The sequence below is a fragment of the Carettochelys insculpta genome, chromosome 3 (genome assembly GCF_033958435.1).
Source record: "Carettochelys insculpta isolate YL-2023 chromosome 3, ASM3395843v1, whole genome shotgun sequence".
Lineage (NCBI taxonomy): Eukaryota > Metazoa > Chordata > Testudines > Carettochelyidae > Carettochelys > Carettochelys insculpta.
The window spans coordinates 64,953,785-64,971,486 of NC_134139.1; the positions used below are offsets into that span (position 1 = coordinate 64,953,785).

General features: G+C 47.9%; 1 protein-coding gene across 1 annotated transcript in view; it reads right to left on the reverse strand.

Annotated features, from left to right (window-relative positions):
- The window catches only part of MSH2 (mutS homolog 2), a 103,752-nt gene that overhangs the window by 31,967 nt on the left and 54,083 nt on the right, over positions 1 to 17,702 (reverse strand). The window contains exon 7 of the mRNA XM_074988626.1: positions 2,882 to 3,081. Coding sequence (XP_074844727.1) covers positions 2,882 to 3,081 — 200 coding nt within the window. The remainder of the gene's footprint in view (positions 1 to 2,881; positions 3,082 to 17,702) is intronic.

The following is a 17,702-nucleotide window of genomic DNA, read 5'->3' on the forward strand; positions in this document are numbered from 1 at the left end:
CCATCAGGGAAGTGAGCGCTCCAGTTCACTGGGCTGACATGATAGCCACAAGAAACAATAGTTTCATGGACAGGTGAAGCCAGGAACACATTGCCAAGGTCTGAAATGGTGGCTTCATAAGTCATTGAAGAACAAAGCTGAGGTCCCAAACAGGTACCAGGGACCAAACTGATGGAAAGGTATTCTGGAGACCTGCAGGAATCATTTGATAATGGGGCAGGCAAGGATGATAGCCCATCATCTGTTTGGTGAAACGCTGCCAAAGCCACAGAGTCCACTCGGATGGTACTAAGACTGAGGTCAGACTTGCATAGGTGCAGTAATGCTGAATCCACCATATCCACAGTCTTACGGCTTCTGCGTTCACGAATGGGGAGTGGACCCCCCTTGGCGATGGATGTAATACATGCAGGTGGTGTTGTCAGTGAGAATACCGACTGACCTGAGAGTGAGGAGCTGCTGGAAGTGTTTACAGGCATAACAAACCATGCGGAGCTACAGAAGGTTGATGTGGAGCATTAGTTCCGTGAACAACCACTTGCCCTGCACCATGTGAGGACCTAGATGTGCCCCCTGAACTCAGAAGGGAGGCATCTGTGGCAAGAGTGATGGATGGCAGCAGTTAGAGAAAAGGGATGCCGGCGAGGACATTGCCTGGGCACATCCGCCATCGAAGACAATCAAGAATGCTTAGAGGAATGGCCACCGCCTTGGACAGCGGGTTCCTGGCCAGGACATAGCAAGAGGCCAGCCATGACTGAAGGAAGCACATACGGAGCCTGGCCAGCCTGACCACTCGGTGGTAGCAGCCATATGTCCCATTAGCATGGGGCAGGCGCACACTGTAGTGGTGGGTAACAGATGCTCTACCTGAATGAGGTTGTGCACGGTGTGAAACCGCTGGATGGGTAGAGCGGCCGTGGCAGTGACCGTGTGTGCTCCTATGAACTCCAGGGACTCAGTAGGTTGAACTGTAGACTTCTCGTAGCTGATATGGAACCCCAGACGGAGCAGGAGCTGTAAGGTGGTACGTACCATGTGCTGGGCTTCAGGGAAGGAGGGGTCCTATAGGAGGCAGTCATCTAGGTATGGAAAGTTAATGACCCCTTGATGTCAAAGGTGGGCAGCCACCACCACCAGAGTTTTGGTGAACGCTCTTGGCACTGTGGAGAGACCGAATGGGAGGATCCGATACTGATAATTACGGTTTCTCACCATAAAGTGGAGGAAGCATCTGTGAGCTGGATGGGTGGTGATGCGGAAATATGCATCCTGTAAGTCGAGAGCTGAGAGCCAGTTCTTGTTCAAGGCTGGAATAATGGTAGTGAGAGTCACCATCCAGAAACGTGTGTAGAGGATACATTTGTTGAGCCTCCAGAGATCTAAAATTGGTCTCCATCCCCCGCTTTTCTTCTGAGCAAGGAAATAAGGGGAGTAGACCCCCTTACTCCGGAATTCTATGGGGACTGACTCAGCAGCCCCCAAATGGAGAGGGATAGGGTAGAAGGGCAGGTAGGGTTGTAGAACTGAAGGGGATGGCACCTTGTGCCACCAGTTTTAGAGCCCACCTGTCTGTTGTGATGGCACATCACTGAGAAAGGAGGGGGCGGAGATGGTGATGAAATGGTTGAAACTGCATGATGCCCGGTTGGGAACGATGCATCAGACTCTCAACCACACCCTCAAAACAACTGTTTAGGTGCCTGAGGCGAGGCACTGAGGACAGCTGGCCCTGATGTTGCCTGCCCAACTGTCTGCTCTGAGGCCTGTGCTTTTGGTGGGGCTCAAAACAGTACTGCTGCCGGACTTGTTGAAACTGCTCCGGCTAGTAGCTGGCCCATCTGACCGGGGCGTGTACATGCTGAGTGCGTGCAAGGTAGATCAGGAGTCCTTCACAGAACGTAGGACCTCAGCAGCCTTTTCAGCAAAAAGGTGCTGGTGATCAAATGGAGGGTCCTCGACCTTTTGCTGCAGCTTCTTTGGAACCCACGAGGGTACGAGCCAGGATGTACGCCGCACGACCACTGCCAACACCGTAACTGCAGCCCCTGTATCCACAATGACCATTGTGAACTACACAGCAGTGCTGGCAAGAGTGTGCCCTTCTTTGATAATGCTGGTGAGGGCTTGATGCTGATGCTCTGGCAGAGCTGGGACCAGCTCATGTAGTTTAGAGTAGTTTAGGTGATCACACTCAGCCAGCATTGCCATATAACTAACTCTCCAAAGCAGCAAAGTGCCAGATGAGTAAACCTTCTGGCCCATGATATCCCATTTTTTGCTGGCTTTTGTCCTGTGGGGTTTAATGAAATTACCCAGTTTTGTTACAGACCACATCCACAGCAAGGGAGTGGGGGGGCGGGTGTGTGAATAGGAATTCAGCATCCTTAGAAGCCACAAAGTACTTCTGGTCCATCTGCTTGCTAGTAGGGGCAATGGATGCTGGATTTGCCAGAATACTGTGGCCAGGTCCATTATAGCCTTGTCCATAGGTAGTGCCACCCTGGACAACAAAGGGGGTTGCACGGTGCAAAGGAGATGATAATGCTTAACATGATGCTTCATCTGCAGCTGAGGACAGTAGCAAAGGAACTGAGGAGTCTACGCTGCACGCTTGCCAGGTAGCACAAGGTGCTGCTGTGCATGCGTGATGCAGGAAACTATGGCTATGGAAGAATCTCTGAGCACCGGCATGAGGACTCACCGACACCCATGGGTGGAGCATCACCAGGGACACTGATCGAAAGAGAATCTATTCTATGATTCCTTCAACAAAATATGCTACCATCGTAATCTTTTGAAGTTCATCCTCTACTTCTTGCAAATATAAATATATCACAAACAATAAAACAGTTTTAAAATGGCACGGGAGGCATGTTACCTTCATGTTTTTCCAATGCCTGGACAACATTGGGCAGTTGGTTAATAGCTTGATACATGCGGTAACAGTCCTGCAGGGTTGCTACCTGCCTTTGAAACTTCTTGGCTAGCCGGTTGAGATCTGGAAAACGACGCAGAAGCTCTTCTTGAAGACACTGACGTAGCTCTGTGTCTACTACAAAGGCCTCAACCAAATTTAACCTATATAAAAGATCAAAAGACAAATTATTGCTTTTGTTATTGGTAGAGCGTAATGGAAAGCTTTACTTAACTGCAAAAATGGAAGCGTAGAAGACTCTTCTAGTTTAATTGCACGCTGTACCAAGAGAATTTTAGTGGCAGAAAAAGTAGTGAAATTATGACATTACATATGACACTCAGATTTATCTTGCATCCAAACTACTAAAAATACACATCTCAAATTCTAGTAAGAGTTAGACATTCCAATACCCTTGAATACAACAACAGTTTTTTAAATACATAAAAAGTTGTTACAGGAGGGAGAAAAATTGTTCTCATTAACCCCTGAAGACAGGATGCAGAAATAGCCTTAAATTACAACAAGGGTCATTTAGCTTCGACATAGGTAAAAACTTCATTTCAGGGTGGTTAAGCACTAGAATAATTTGCCCAGGAGCATGAAGAATATCCATTATTGGAGATTTTTAAGAGCAGGTTAAACTAATAGCTACTGGGTATGTTCTAAATAATATTTAGTCTTGCCATGAGTGCAGAGAACTGGACTAGGTGACCTCCCAATGTCTCATCCAGTCCTACAATTCTCTGACTCCTTACGGCAATAAAAGTGAGAAAGTTCACAATACACTCTGACTCCCACAAACACACAAAAGAAGTCCTCCAGCAAAATTAGGGAAGATGAGACTTGCCATTCCTAATTGTAGGGGTTGGTGCCTGGGGTTCGCCTTCTCTGGGGTGGGAACAGCCTTGGCACCCCACTAAGGTTCCACATGCCGGCAAGCCCAGCACCCTCCTTGCAGGGCCAAGCTGCACGGTTTTTAAGCCCTGACCCTAGGGGACGCGCAGTAGCGCCTTCTCAAGCTATCTGGTGCACGCACGTGGTACAAGCTCCTCTGTTCCTTCTCTACCTAACAATTAAAGCAGGACGCTCCAAAGTGGAGGAAGGTGGGAGGGAAGTGGACTACCCACAGGGGGACACATCTCGAAGAACCACCATTACTGCACAAGGTGAGTAACTAACTCCTGTCCCTGTGGGTGCTCCACTCTGAGTGACTATCAAGCAGTAGTCGCAGAATGGAGGTGGGTTTGAAGCTCAGTAACTACGACAGCAGACAACCTTGCTTGTCGCACTTGGATGGAGGAAGCGATGGAAGACGAAAGAACACAATGCCAAGCAAACATATTATTGGAAGACCACATGACCACTTTGCAAATGTCCACAAAGGGCATGTTTTTGAGAAAGGCAGTAGCAGAGGACACCGCCTGGGTTGAGTGGGTAGTGACAGCTCCTGCGAACTCCCCGCACTGAATCATGTAACCAGTGTGAATAAAGGAGGACATCCACTTGAAGAGCCATTGAGAGGAAACAGGCAAGCCCTTAGATCGCTCTGCAAAGGACGGAAGGATTGTCAGACTTCTGCAAAGGCTTCGTATGGTCAATACAGAAGGCCATGGCCCAGGGAATGTCCAGGATGAGCCATGCTGTGTGCACAGGGTCAGAGTGCAGCTTTGGGAAAAACCATCAGTAAGTGGATAGGTTCATTGATGTGGAATGGAGAAGGGCCCTTCGAGAGAAACCTGGGATGAGGTTGAAGGGTGAGTATCTTTGGTAAAGACAGCATAGGAGGGCTCAGCTATATGGGTGGCAAGCTCCCCAACTCTCCTGGCTGACGTGATGGCCACTAGAAATGAGACCTAGAGACTGCTTCCCAAGGCCTTCCCTGGAGCAGTACCAGTAGCACGTCCTGTTGAGGTGGGTTGTGAACAGGTCCATGTAGGGCTGTCCCCAGAGGCAAAACATTGGTTGAGGACCTCTGTGTTGATTTCCCACTTGTGATGGTCACTGAATGATTGACTGAGGGCATCCGTTGTCATGTTCAGCACGCCAGGGAGGTAGTTGGCAACAGGGGTGACCCGATGCCAAATGCACCATGTCCACGGCTTTATGGCTTCTGCGTTCAGGAACGGGGACTGGACTCCCCCTTGGCAGTTTATGTAATACATACAGGTGGTATAATCCGTAAGAACGCTGATCGACCTGTGCTCCAGGAACCGTTGGAAATGCTTGCATGTGTAACAACCCGCCAGAGCTCTAGAAGGTTGATTTGGAGTGGCTGTTTGTTGAACAGCCATTTGCCTTGCACTGTGCAGGTGACCTCCCCCTCCCCTCCCCCCCCTACCCCCCCACAGCCCAGAAGAGAAGCATCCATACTAAGGGTAACAGACAATGGCAGTTGGTGAAAAGGGCAAGTCCAGCAGTGGAGCGAGCCAAGGACATGCAGCAGAATAGCCACAGACTTGAAGAGAGGATCCCTGGCCAGGGTGTAGCAAGAGGCCAGCTATGTCTGGAGACAACACATGCGGAGTCTGTCCAGCTTGATCACATGGGCAACAGCAGCCATGTGTCCTAGCAGCACGAGGCAGAGACAAACCATGACCGTGGTAACAAACATGCCATCTGAATCAAGTCACACAAGGCCTGAAATAGCTAGACTGGTAGTGTGGCCTTGGCAGGGATGGTGTCTATGTGCACTCTCAGACTCCAGAGACTGTGTGGGTTGGAGCATAGACTTGTTGTAGTTTATGTGGAAGCCAAGACTGAGCCAAAGTTCCATAGTAGCGTGCACAAAATTTTGCACCTTGGTGAATGACAGTCCTTGAGGAGATAATCGTCCAGGTAGGGAAGATGATGATCCCCTGTTGATGCAATTGTGCAACTACCACCACCGGAGTCTTGGAGAACGCCCTAGGCATGGTGGAGACACCAAACGGGAGGACCCAGTAGTGGTAATGGCAAGGTCCCACTGTGAAAAGGAGGAAACATAGGTGCGTCAGATGGATGGTGATATGAAAATAGGCATCCTGTAGGTCAAGAGCTGACAGCCAGTCGCTTTTGTCCAAGGCCAAGATAATGGCAGCAAGAGTCACCATCCTGAAGAGGTGGTAAAGGATATATCTGTTGAGCCTCCTTAGGTCCAGGATTGGTCTCCATCCCGCATTTTCCTTCTGAGTGAGAAAGTAGGTGGAGTAGAGCCCCCTATCTTGAAACTCTCTGGGAACTGTTTCGATGGCCAAGAAGAGGAGGTGCTGAACCTCGTGCTCGAGCAAGTGCTTATGAGAAGGGCCCCTGAAGAGGAACAGGGTATGGAGGTAGGTAGGGGGATGGGGTGGAGGTGAAAGAGATGCAATACCCCTGGGCCACCAGTTCCAGGACCCACTTGTCCACGCTGATGACATGGCAGCAATGTAAAAAGGGGTGGAGGAGATGGCCAGTTTGGTCTGAACTAAACCATTTCCCAGACTCTCCACCACACCTTCAAAACTGCTGCTTTGGTGGCTGTGGGTGCGACACTGAGGACTGTTGGTGTTGCTGCCTTCCAGAGCATCATTGTTGAGATCTGTGCCTTTGGCGCTGATACTGTGGGAAGTGCTCTCTTGGTCACTGATGAGAAGAGAAGCGGGCCCACTTGACCAGAGGGGTATACATGCCAAGCGTATGCAACATGGTTCTGGAGTCCTTCATAGAGTAGAGGATATCATAGTTTTTCTTAACCAACAGAGGTCATCTATCAAAAGGGAGATCCCTCACCTTCTGTTGCAATTCTTTGGGGATGCCCAAGAACCGGAGCCAGGACGTGCGATGCATGACCACAGCAGATGCGGTGACCAGAGCTGCCATGTCCACCACAGACTGCACCACTGTACTGAAAACGGTGTGTCCCTCCCAAATGATAGTGACAAGGGTCTGGCTCTGGTGTTCTGGCAGTGCCGGAACCAGCCCCTGGAGTTTGGAGTAGTTCTGATAGTAATAGTTGGGCAGCACAGCTGTATAGTTGGCCATGAGAAGGGGGAGTGTGCCACACAAATACCCCTTACACCCCATTATGTCCCCCATTTTGCTGGCTTTCTCCTGCATGGGTAGAGTGGAACGACTTGGTTTTATTTTGAACCACATCCACCACCAGAGCGTTAGGGTGCGGGTGTGTAAATAAAACCCCCACATCCTTGGAGGCAACAAAGTACTTTTCGTCTGCCCTTTTGTTTGCGGGAGAGATGTAGGCCAGTGTTTGTCACATGACATTGGTGGGGTCCATTATGGCTTCATCTGTGCGGAGTGCCACCCTGGATGAAGGAGGAGGTTGCAGCACGTGAAAAAGCCGGTATGCATAGGAGTGCACACAGGATCCTTGCCCAGGCACTTAATGCAGGAAGCATGGTCATTGGAAAGTGACACAGCTTTCCTGCAAGTCTCACACCGCTTGAAGTCTGGGGAGTCCAGCATGGGGGTGATGCAGCAACAAAAGCTTAATGAACAGTATAAATTCTTCCCCTCCTCCCTCCAAACGGCAACGCAAACTAGGAGAATAACTTGGAGAAAGGGAAACTATAGCAAAACACTAACTCTATCTAACTTCCATTTTGCTGACAGGATGAAGCTCCGTCTACAGCTGAGGATGGTAGAGAAGGAACGGAGGGGCTCGTGCCACACACGCCAGAGAGAATGAGGAGGCACTATTGTGCATGTGTGGCACAGGGAACCGTTGCTATAGAAGAAACTCCAAGCGCTGGCATGAGGACGTGCCGACACCCAGAGTGGAACACCAGAGGGACAGTACTCGAAGAACTTAAGCCTTCTTCACATAGCAAAGCAGCAAAAGAAGAACACAATCCCCTCTTTGAAAAATCTTATCAGTTCAATCAAGATTTTATAGTAATTAGAGGATAATTGCTAACCTCACTTCTATAATTTAATTAATCAACACTGTTTACTTTCCCAAATTACTGTCAGCGTTTCAAAGCTTTAACTGAACATTAAGCTTTAAAAGAAACTCTCTTTTTCAAGATTTAATTTCATGTATTTACATAAAAAAGAATTTTAGTTTGACTGACGCTTCAACTGTGTAAAGTTAAACATGTCAGTGGGCACGCTGTTACTGTCACATAACTTTTTAATTGGTCATATGAAGACTATACATGCAAGACAGAAAAATCAAGCAGGTAACGTCAAGTACTGTCCATCCTCCATTATCAGCACAAAACGTGTGAACCAGAAAATGAAATTTCCAAAACTAGCTCCTCCTTTTTCCGTACATTTTTGTAATTTTGTAAAAATATATTCTTAACTGGTTGTAGAACCAGCAACTTATCACAAGTAATAAAACGCATAGTTGTGTTTTTCCACTACACATGGTAATATATAATTTTGAGAATAATTTTTATTCTAATATTTGTCACTGCATTAATGTCTTTACCTATTTTGTATATTCTTCCATTTGAAATAAAAAAAGCCCTGCTTTCCCTAACTGCACATTCGGAGCACAGCAGGAAGGAGCGCCCCCCACTCTTTGCTAGTTGATGGCTGTTCCACTGTTTGTCACGACCGCTGTGCAGTGGTGGCGAAGACGAGATAGAAAGGCCGAACAAGCAAAGCAAATGGCCTGGTGCTCATGCACATTGATCTGGAATGACAAGTCCGGTGTTGTGGACAGCGGGGAAGCTGTGAGACGTCCCAGAGGAGCACTCCAGACTAAAGCTGACCCATCTGTAACCAGGGACATGGCGGACTGAGGACCATGAAAGGAAATGCCTAAGACGATGTTCTGTGGACACAGCCACCAGTGCAGAGTACTGGAGACATGGCAAGGCAGGGTTATGACCATGTCCAGGCTGTCCCTGTAAGCCAAAGTCAACCACTCCTGGAGAGGGTGGAGATGGCACCTGGCAATGGCACCACGTAAATGCAGGCTTCCCTATAATCCAGAAGCCAATGGCAAGTGTGGACAGTGGCGATAGGAAATACAGAGAGGGAGTGCAGGAGCTGAAAGCGAGCTTGATAGCACTGTTCAGGGAGAAAGGCCCTGGCTTGCATGGCATTGAGAACTGCCCCGGCAAACTATGCACTGAGTAGGTGTCAAGACAGGACACTGCCGGGTTGTGCAGTGAGCCCAGCTTGTCCAGAGTCCATCTGGTTAATGCCACCTACCACCCCGGAGGAGCCAGTCGTCCAGGTACGGGTACACTTAGACCCCATGACAGCAGAGGAAGGTGGCCACACTGCCATACACTTGATAAACACTGGGGAGGCCATGGACAGCCCAAAGGGGAGGGCTGTAAATTGAAGGTGCAGGTGGCCCACTGTGAAACGGATATATGGAAATGGGGAAGTAAGCATCCTTTAGCTTGACAGCATCGTACCAGTCCCCTGGATCCAGAGAGGGAATGATTGTGCTCAGAGAAACCTGTGAGACATGACTAACTTCTTGAGCACCCAGAAGTCCAGGATGGGTCACAACTGCTGTTCACCTTGGGAATCAAGTGCAGAACGCTTGCCCCTGTACTTAGGGGGCATCTCCTCCACTGTTGCCATGTTTAGGAGTTACTGAACCTCTGTGAGGAGGAGCTGCTCGTGAGAAGGGTCTCTGAAGAGCGATGGGTTGGGTGCAGGGTGGCGGGGGGAGGGAATGGGAGGGCTGAGTAGAGTGGAACAGGATAGTGTATCCAAAAGAAATAGTCTTGAGGGACCAGAAGTCCAACATAATGGCCAGCCAGGCCTGGAGGAATGGAAAAAGAGTCTGTTTAGAAAGGGTAAGGGTGCAAGTATGATGACCTCGAGCATAGCATCAAAAGGAGGGCTTTGTAGGTTTTGACTGGCCGCAGCCAGCCCCGGACTGTTGACAGGGAGCTAGCAGTAGGAGTAGCATCCCCTTCATTGATAGAAGTCCAAGTGCCCATGAGGTTCGAAGGCCCTGAACTGTTGCTGATACTCTGACTTAAAGGGCTTTTGCAGTGAAGTGGTCATATACGTGCCTATGGGCTTCATGGTACTGTAAGAGTCACTGAGGCTGCAGAGGGGGGTGTCAGTCTGTTGAACGAACAAGCCTTGACAATCAAAAGGGAGGTCCTGGATAGTCTACTAGACCTGTGGAGGAAACACCGATGGTAAAAGCCAGGCCACCCGACTCATGGCTATTCCCGAGGCAATGGAGTGGGCTGCTGAGTGTGGCCATCTGGCTTTGTGCATACAGTCTCGCTGGACTGAGAAGGCGAGCAAAAGCAGTGAAGAGAGCCAGACCAGTGCTGGGGCGAAGGGTGCCGAGAGTAGGACCAGCGCTGAGGAGAACGACATTGAGCAGATTGCCCCCATGGCAAAACAGCAAAAGGAGAAGTCAACCATTGCCAGGAGCAAGACTGGTGCCCACAGGATGGAGACTGGGACCAGCGTGAGAGTGGGACCAGTGCCAGGATAGGGACCTGCACAGAGAGCGAGAATGCCAAGAAGGTGAAGCCTTTGGCGCCACAGAAGGTAGATTTCAAAAGCCCAACCCGTGAGGGTCTTGATGAGAGGAGCCAGACTAGTGCAGGGAATAGGTCCATGAGCCGCCGCCAGGGCCAAAAGTCATGCTTCTGACAGTCTGAGGTTTGAAACCCCCTGATGATATGGCACTTATCTATTTGATGAGCTTCACCCAAACAACAACGGCAGGAGTCATAAGGGCCACTCACTGGTATAGACTTTAAGCAGTCACAGCATTTCTTAGCGCCCCGGAATGTTTTCATTCCCTTAGCCCCCAGAGTGGAAAAATGGCAGGAGAAGGAAAGAAGCCTTCCCTACCTGATGAAGAGTGAAGACTAACCGAACCCAAAACAATGGTTATGCTAAACCCAGCTATTTAAAACTATTTGCACAGAGAGAGCTGTAGCATAGCAAGAAGTACTTCACAACACAATGGAAAATCCACACGGGTTGTAAAGAGAATTGAGGGGCACCAAGTCGCCTGGGTTACATATAGGCTTTGCATACCTGCCACTCCAGGGGACTCCCCAGCCGACCTGGTTGGTAGTTGCTTGGAAAAATTTTCCCACCGCCATGTATGCGCATGCACACATCTAATTCAGATGGACATGAGCAAGTGCTCAAAGAACATGATGTTTCAACTTTTACTTTTCAGTCAGCTGCAGCTCTAGTTTCTCAGGATTTCCAGTGTCTGCTAAATAGCAAGGGCTTTCACAGGCTACTTTTATAATTAGCAACGTTACAAAATATTGATTACAGTGTATATTTATTATTTTGGTACATACACGTAGAGATATCAGTACCACAAATAAACTGACTGCAAAGCACGAAGCAACAGCCTCTTACATTTGCTTCCTAAGCAACTCCCCAGAGAGGATGACTACGTTAAGTCAGCTTCCTTTTTACAGCTTTGTCAAACTACCATAAGAAAAGAAAACCAAAAATGAAAAAAATCCAGAAATGAAAGTGTAAGGAGTCCCTGCTTTCCTTGTGCTTCTTAGCAGTTGCACCATTAAAAATACATAACTGGATGTTTGTTATTCTGCACGTGTAGAACTAACGCTATATGTTCCCTCACTAACTCATGTAAGCAGACTTGCTTCAGCTGGGATGACCACACACGGGTCTCAATCGTGAGGCAAGATTTTGCAGCCAAACTCATCAAGCAGGGTCTGGTGGGTTTGCACCATTTACTGTGAGCTTTGTAGCACATGGCGTTGCTTGGAAACGCTGATGCATTATGAACCTGTGCACACTTCACATTAGTACTGAACCAACATTGCCTGAAGGTGATTCGGAAGGACAGAGTACAGCTGGAGGCACCTTCATTTGAAAACAGAACCATTCAAGTTTCCATGGCACTTTTTCCTGAAAATGAATCTAGTGGTTATACTCAACCAAATTTCTATGTAAACTGTTGCCTACAAATCTCAGCTAAACATAGCTCATTTCTTGAACAGCACAACAATTGATAAATAAGTGGAGTCTCCACAGATGATTGCATTTCATTGGCAGCAAAGCCATTGCCACTCTGTATGTGTACAAAGTGTTTCAGAATCCTTCAAAGTTTTAAACTGTTTTGTACAGTACAATCCTGCTAATTCACACCAAGAGTGAGCTAGAGTCATCTTTTGCAACCTGCCACCATTTTATTTTTTTCAAGACAGTGTATCTACATTAGAATCATTCAGACATGGAAGAGAATGCCACAGATTGCGGTGGGCAATAATTTTTGACTGGGGATGGGGGAGATGAGGGACCCCCAAGATTTTGGAAACTGGTCACAGGCTGCACTTTTCTGTGGAGCAAGTGCAGGCTCCAGGATGGAGGTTGGGTGTAAAAAGGAGCTTAGGGTCGTGGACTTTGCACAGATGAGGTTGAAGGGTGAAGGAAGGGTTGTGACCTGAGACAGGGTCTGAGAGAGTGCTGAGCCGGGGGGGGGGGGGGGGCGGGGGGGGCGGCAGAGGCAGGCTTTGGCCAGGAGGTGCTTACCTAAGCAGCTCCCAGCCAGCAGCACTCTCAGGCAAGCTTCCCTTCCAGCCAGCAGCCACAGACTGCTCAAAGCAGGGAGCTGTTCCACATGGCTCACTGCACTGCGGGGGAAAAACTTCACATTCTGCGTCCAGCAAAATATCTCCATTCCTATTGGCTAGAAACCAGCCAATGGGAGCTGACAAATTGTGCTGCACTACCCCCACCCACAACAAAATCTCTCAACTGTCATTGACCGGTTTCTGGTCAAGAGGAGGGGAGAGATTTTGTCGTGGGTGGGGGCAGCACAGGAAGCCCTCCCCCTGTGATGCACACAACCACAGAGAGTGGCCACCTGCTTTGAGTGGCACTGCTCCAAGCCACAGGAGTGGGCTGCAGGTTGGATTAAAAGACCTGGTGGACCCAAATCTCACCCGCCCTGTCAGAGATGCTAAATTTCTGACAATATCAAATTTTAATTCAAAAATTTACTTGTAAATTATCGGTAAAAAAGTAATTCTGTACTCAGCATAACAGTAGGGGATAAAATCTACATACAGAAAGTAAGGGTTTAGCTTCTCCCAATACAACCTTAGCTACTGAGCTGTGACTGACATGACCACTCTTAAAAAGAGGCAAATCCAAAGTCACTGTAGTTTGTAACTCCCCAAAATAAAAATTAGGGTTCAGCTTCAGGCACAATCCAAAAACGTATGCTGACACATATTTGTAGTATACCATACTTAAAAATCAACCTGATATTCAAGCAACTTAGGGACAAATTTCAGACAGATATTTAATATAGCATTTTTGTGAAGAGGCTTGTTTAAAACAAGTTCCTAGATAGCATCTTGCAATGTGATTATAAAACGTCTCATAGTTTAACAGATGCATAGTATAGTAAAAAGCTCTGTTGTCCGGAACATTGGGAAGATCGGGGATTGCTGATCAATCTAATATCTTGGTTAAGCTAGTCATGCTTTACCAATAGGATATAAATTTTCAAGATATTAAAATACAATAAAGTAGAAAACAGTGTAGTATTACTGCACTGCAGAGTAGCTGGTTTCTTGAAGCATTTAGGCACATACCAGTGATTTTTCTATACAGTAGGTTACCCTATGATCTCATATCTCACCACAGGTAGCACAATGCATGCACCCAGATCACTGAAAACACACAATGCTAAAACTGTACTGAATGTAATTTAATTTTGATGATTCAGACTCCTGTAGTACTTCAGGGTCATCATTATCAATATTAATACAGTACAAGCTTTATCATCTGGCATCCCCAGGAAACAGGATTACCAGATAAGAAAATGCGCCAGTTATTTAAGCTGGGACTCCGGGCGCCCAGCCCCTGCAGCCACCAGCCCCCTCAGCAGGGCATGCCAGTTAACCAAGCTTGCTGGTTAATAGAATGCTGGGTAACGCAACTACCACAGATCATTGTAGATGTAGAAGGTGTAAAGTTGTAAGGGGTGGGGAACCCTTTTTTGGGTTGAGAGCCACCAGCCCACATAAAAATCAGTGGGGGCCACTAACAAGCAAGAAACAAGAATTCCACAGTCCTCACTGGCTTGGCTCCCAAATGAGAAGGGCAATAAAAACCTTCACAGACTTGCCCCCAAACTGAGAAGTGGGGGAGTGTGAAGGGAGGACACATTCCACTCAAGCTCTAGTTTTGCCAGGAAGCGGGGCCTGGATGGGAGGGAGGGTGACAGAGCAGGGTGGGGGTTCGGGGTCTAGTCAGAAGGGAGGGTGCAGGAGCAGGGTGGGAGAGAGGGGCAGGAGCAGACTGGGGTAGGGGGTGCAAAGGAGCAGGGAAGTGGGGCACCCACCTGGCATGGCTTGGGGGAGGGGCAGGTGCCTGAACAGAGATATGCACGCTGCAGGAAAGCATTCCCTGCAAGCAGCATCCCCGCTACTTCCACTGGCTCCAATTCCCTGCAGCATGCAGAGCTACTTCCTCCCACTGGCAGGCACAGCCCATGGGTCCGTTCTAGCCTAGGGCTTGCCTTGATTTGGCTCGACAGGCTTGGGGATCTCTCCCCTCCACAGCAGGGAGCTGTTGCTGGTGCTCCAGCCACAGCACCGCCCCCCAATGGCTTGAGTCTCAGCACTGGCTCTCACAGCACAAGCTGGATTCAAGACAGGCCACAGGCAAGATCCAGCCCATAAGCCAGAGGTTCCCCACTCCTGGTGTAGGAGATAGGGTCATTACAGATTCAGCCCAGTGGACACACCCTGGAAGCTTTTTTTTTTTTTTAAATAAATCCCTTATATCAGCTTGCTTATCTTCTGCTTCTTGCACAGAATGCAGAATATGCAACTGCGTAACATGCTGGGCAGCATACTAGTCCCCATCACTACATTGAAGATTTGTAGTGGGAGATAGAAATGCCGTTTCTGCTTAATTAAGTGCTGGATAACAGATCTTTGACTGTACATGCAGTCTCTGAAAGACTACAAAAAGACAAAAACTACATTGGAGTTCTGACTTCTATTAAAAAAAGAGTTTTTAAAATTCTTATACAACCCTGTATTCTTAAGGCATTGCAAGATACGTGCTGTTTTATGGAAGCATGTCCCGAGATACCTGCAGTGCACCATCTGAAAACCAGCATTTGGGGGCCATTTCCAAGTTAAAATTTGGAAGTTTCTGGCCTCCCTTTCCATAGTTTGCAATATAATTTTTAAAAGGCTAATCTATATGTACACACACAAACCTGATATCCAAGAGGCTGAAAGAATAGCTCAGTTTTTTTTTTTTTTGTGTGTGTTAAAGATGCCATCTATCTGCTTGTATAGAGATTGTGACCAAGATGCCACAGGGTGGGTAAACTGCTTCTCAAACCCAGCATCTGCTCTTCAATCTGTATGTCTAGGAGGAAATAAAAACTAACCATTCACACACAATGGGAGTACTCCAAAAGCTCCCTGATGTCCTCTAAGCAGGGATTCCTCCCTCCCCCCACATGCTCTCACAAAGGCTGTGTCTACACTACAAAATAACTTTGAAGTTAACTTTGAAATAAGAGGCTACTTCGAAGTAGCCAGCAGAGCATCTACACACACTTATCCTTACTTCAAAATTAACTTTGAAGAAAGGGAGGTGTGGAAGTATAACATTGTATAAGTATAAGGTATAAGGGGACATGCTGGATACATTGTATATGAGAGGGCATGCCAAAACATGTTACAAAGTATCTGAGGGAGCACACGTAGGGACAGTTAGCTTTGAATGGAGAAGCAATTAAGATGGAGCCAGCACGTCTAAGAAGCAGGCATCAGAATGGAAGGTGTGAAGGGCAATTAGTTAAGTTAACTGGAAGCTGTTATAGGAGATTGTTAAGGGTGGCAGGTAATTGAAAATACGTGACTGGTCTCAGGAATCTCGAAGGGTGGTGACTAAAATCTTTTTCTTCTTTTGTCTGTAACTTGTCTGTAACTTGTTCTCCAAAAAACTGTATAAATTAAGAGACACAAGCCCCACTCGGGGGGCTCACTTCTAAATGTATTAGCAGAGCGGCTTTGCTAATAAAACAGAGTGGTCTGATAAATTGTGAGTCTGAGTCAAACTTTGACAATTTGGAGGTTCCACCAAGATGGCAAGCGGCTTCGCTGAGGCTGTGTGATCCCTGACTGCCTTGCAGGGCGATCGTGGCAGCCGGCGCCTGGATGCTTAGTCCAAGCGATCCTCCACAAGACAGAAAGGTACACAGCAGCAGCGCAGTCTACGCCATTGAACTTGTTGGTTCCCACTCTGTTCGGGTAGGGGTCTTTGGATCCAGCTTCTGGAATCAGACGTCTCAGGTAATTATTACTTTTGTGCTTTAACCGGTTTGAGGACTGTCTTGTCTTTGTGTCTATCCATCTTCCCTGTGGTGTGTGTGTGAATCTGGAAGCCATCTCTGTCTGGAGACTGGCTGACCAAGGGGTCCCCGTCCCCACGGTCTGAATAAGTGGAATCTGCACAGCTGCAGCCGCACCACGCCTTGGGTATAACCCCTGGTGTGAAAGCAAGGGCAGTTGAGGCAGTAGCCTGTGGGCTCCTTTCTGTGTGTTGCACCGGGTACCGCTCTGCCGAGCCCGAATTTCCTTCTTGTGTGAGTGCTGTGTGAAGTCCTCCTGGATGGGTAATCAGAAGTCTAAGGTAGAACAGTTCCCTAAGGGAACTCCGGCTTATTTTATGTATTTTAGGAGGGGTCCGGACTCTTGTAGGTTTCTTGAAAAATGGTCCAAATTAGCTCTAGAGAACCCCAAATTACAGTGGCCACTGTTAGGTTCTTGGGACAAGGATCGAGTGGACGCTTTAAAAAGCAAACTCGTCCTCCCAAAAACCAAATTGGAGAGAGGAGAAGTAGACTGCTTCATGCAGTGGTGGGAAGAGGCAAATCGTAGATGGACTGAGTCAAAACTCACCTCTCTTAAAAATTCTAGCAAAAAAACTAAAAGTTCAATTGGATGCAGTCTCTCCCACCACTAGTCCGAGCGCTCCCCTTCGCCCAGTCCTGTGCAATGATCCGGATCAAACCCGACCCCCACCATACTCCTGCGCAAATAAGAAATCAGAAAAAGAAAAATCTTCAGTGACTACAGATAATGGAAGTGAAGAAGATACCCTCATTGGCCTCGCAGCTCTGCAAAATATTATGAAGAAGAAATCCAAAGCAGACTGCAAAGATTCTCTTGACATCTCTTCTTGGAAAAGAGAACCTGATGGGAGGTTAATGAGAGACTCTGATCAAACTGTTGTGGCACCCTTACGAGTCCTTAAGATGGGAGAAAGTGAGTCCATATGGGATTATAAGCCCTGGACTCGTAAGGAACTTTTATCTATAGTTAAAGGTTTTCCCAAACCACAGGAAAACTCTGTCAAATTTGCTGAGGAGTTTCTGTTAATCTGTGAAACCTATGAGCCCTCTGAGACAGATCTCCTCCAACTGTGTAAATTGTTAGCTCCTGCCAGTTATTATGAAAAATGGTTGGCTGCCGCAGACTGGCCAGCTGAGGCACGCCACTCAACCATAAAAAGTACTGGCCCAGATTCAGCGTACAGAGACCGGTGTATGGCTCTTTGGAAGCGCCTGCATCAAGCCATTCCCAAAGTGTGGGCTCCTAAAACAAACTGGACAGCAATACGTTGCTGTAAGCAAGGGCAAGGAGAAAGCCCAGGCGACTATAGGTCCCAGCTAGCTGATATTTTCCTACAACATTCAGGAATACAAGAGCCCGATGTAAATGGGCAGGGGGCCTTGGCACATGCATTTGTTGATGGTCTTCTCCCTGCCACAGGCAGCTTGTTAAAACGAATAAGTGTGGGATGGGAGACTGAAACCATGGACAAATTGCTG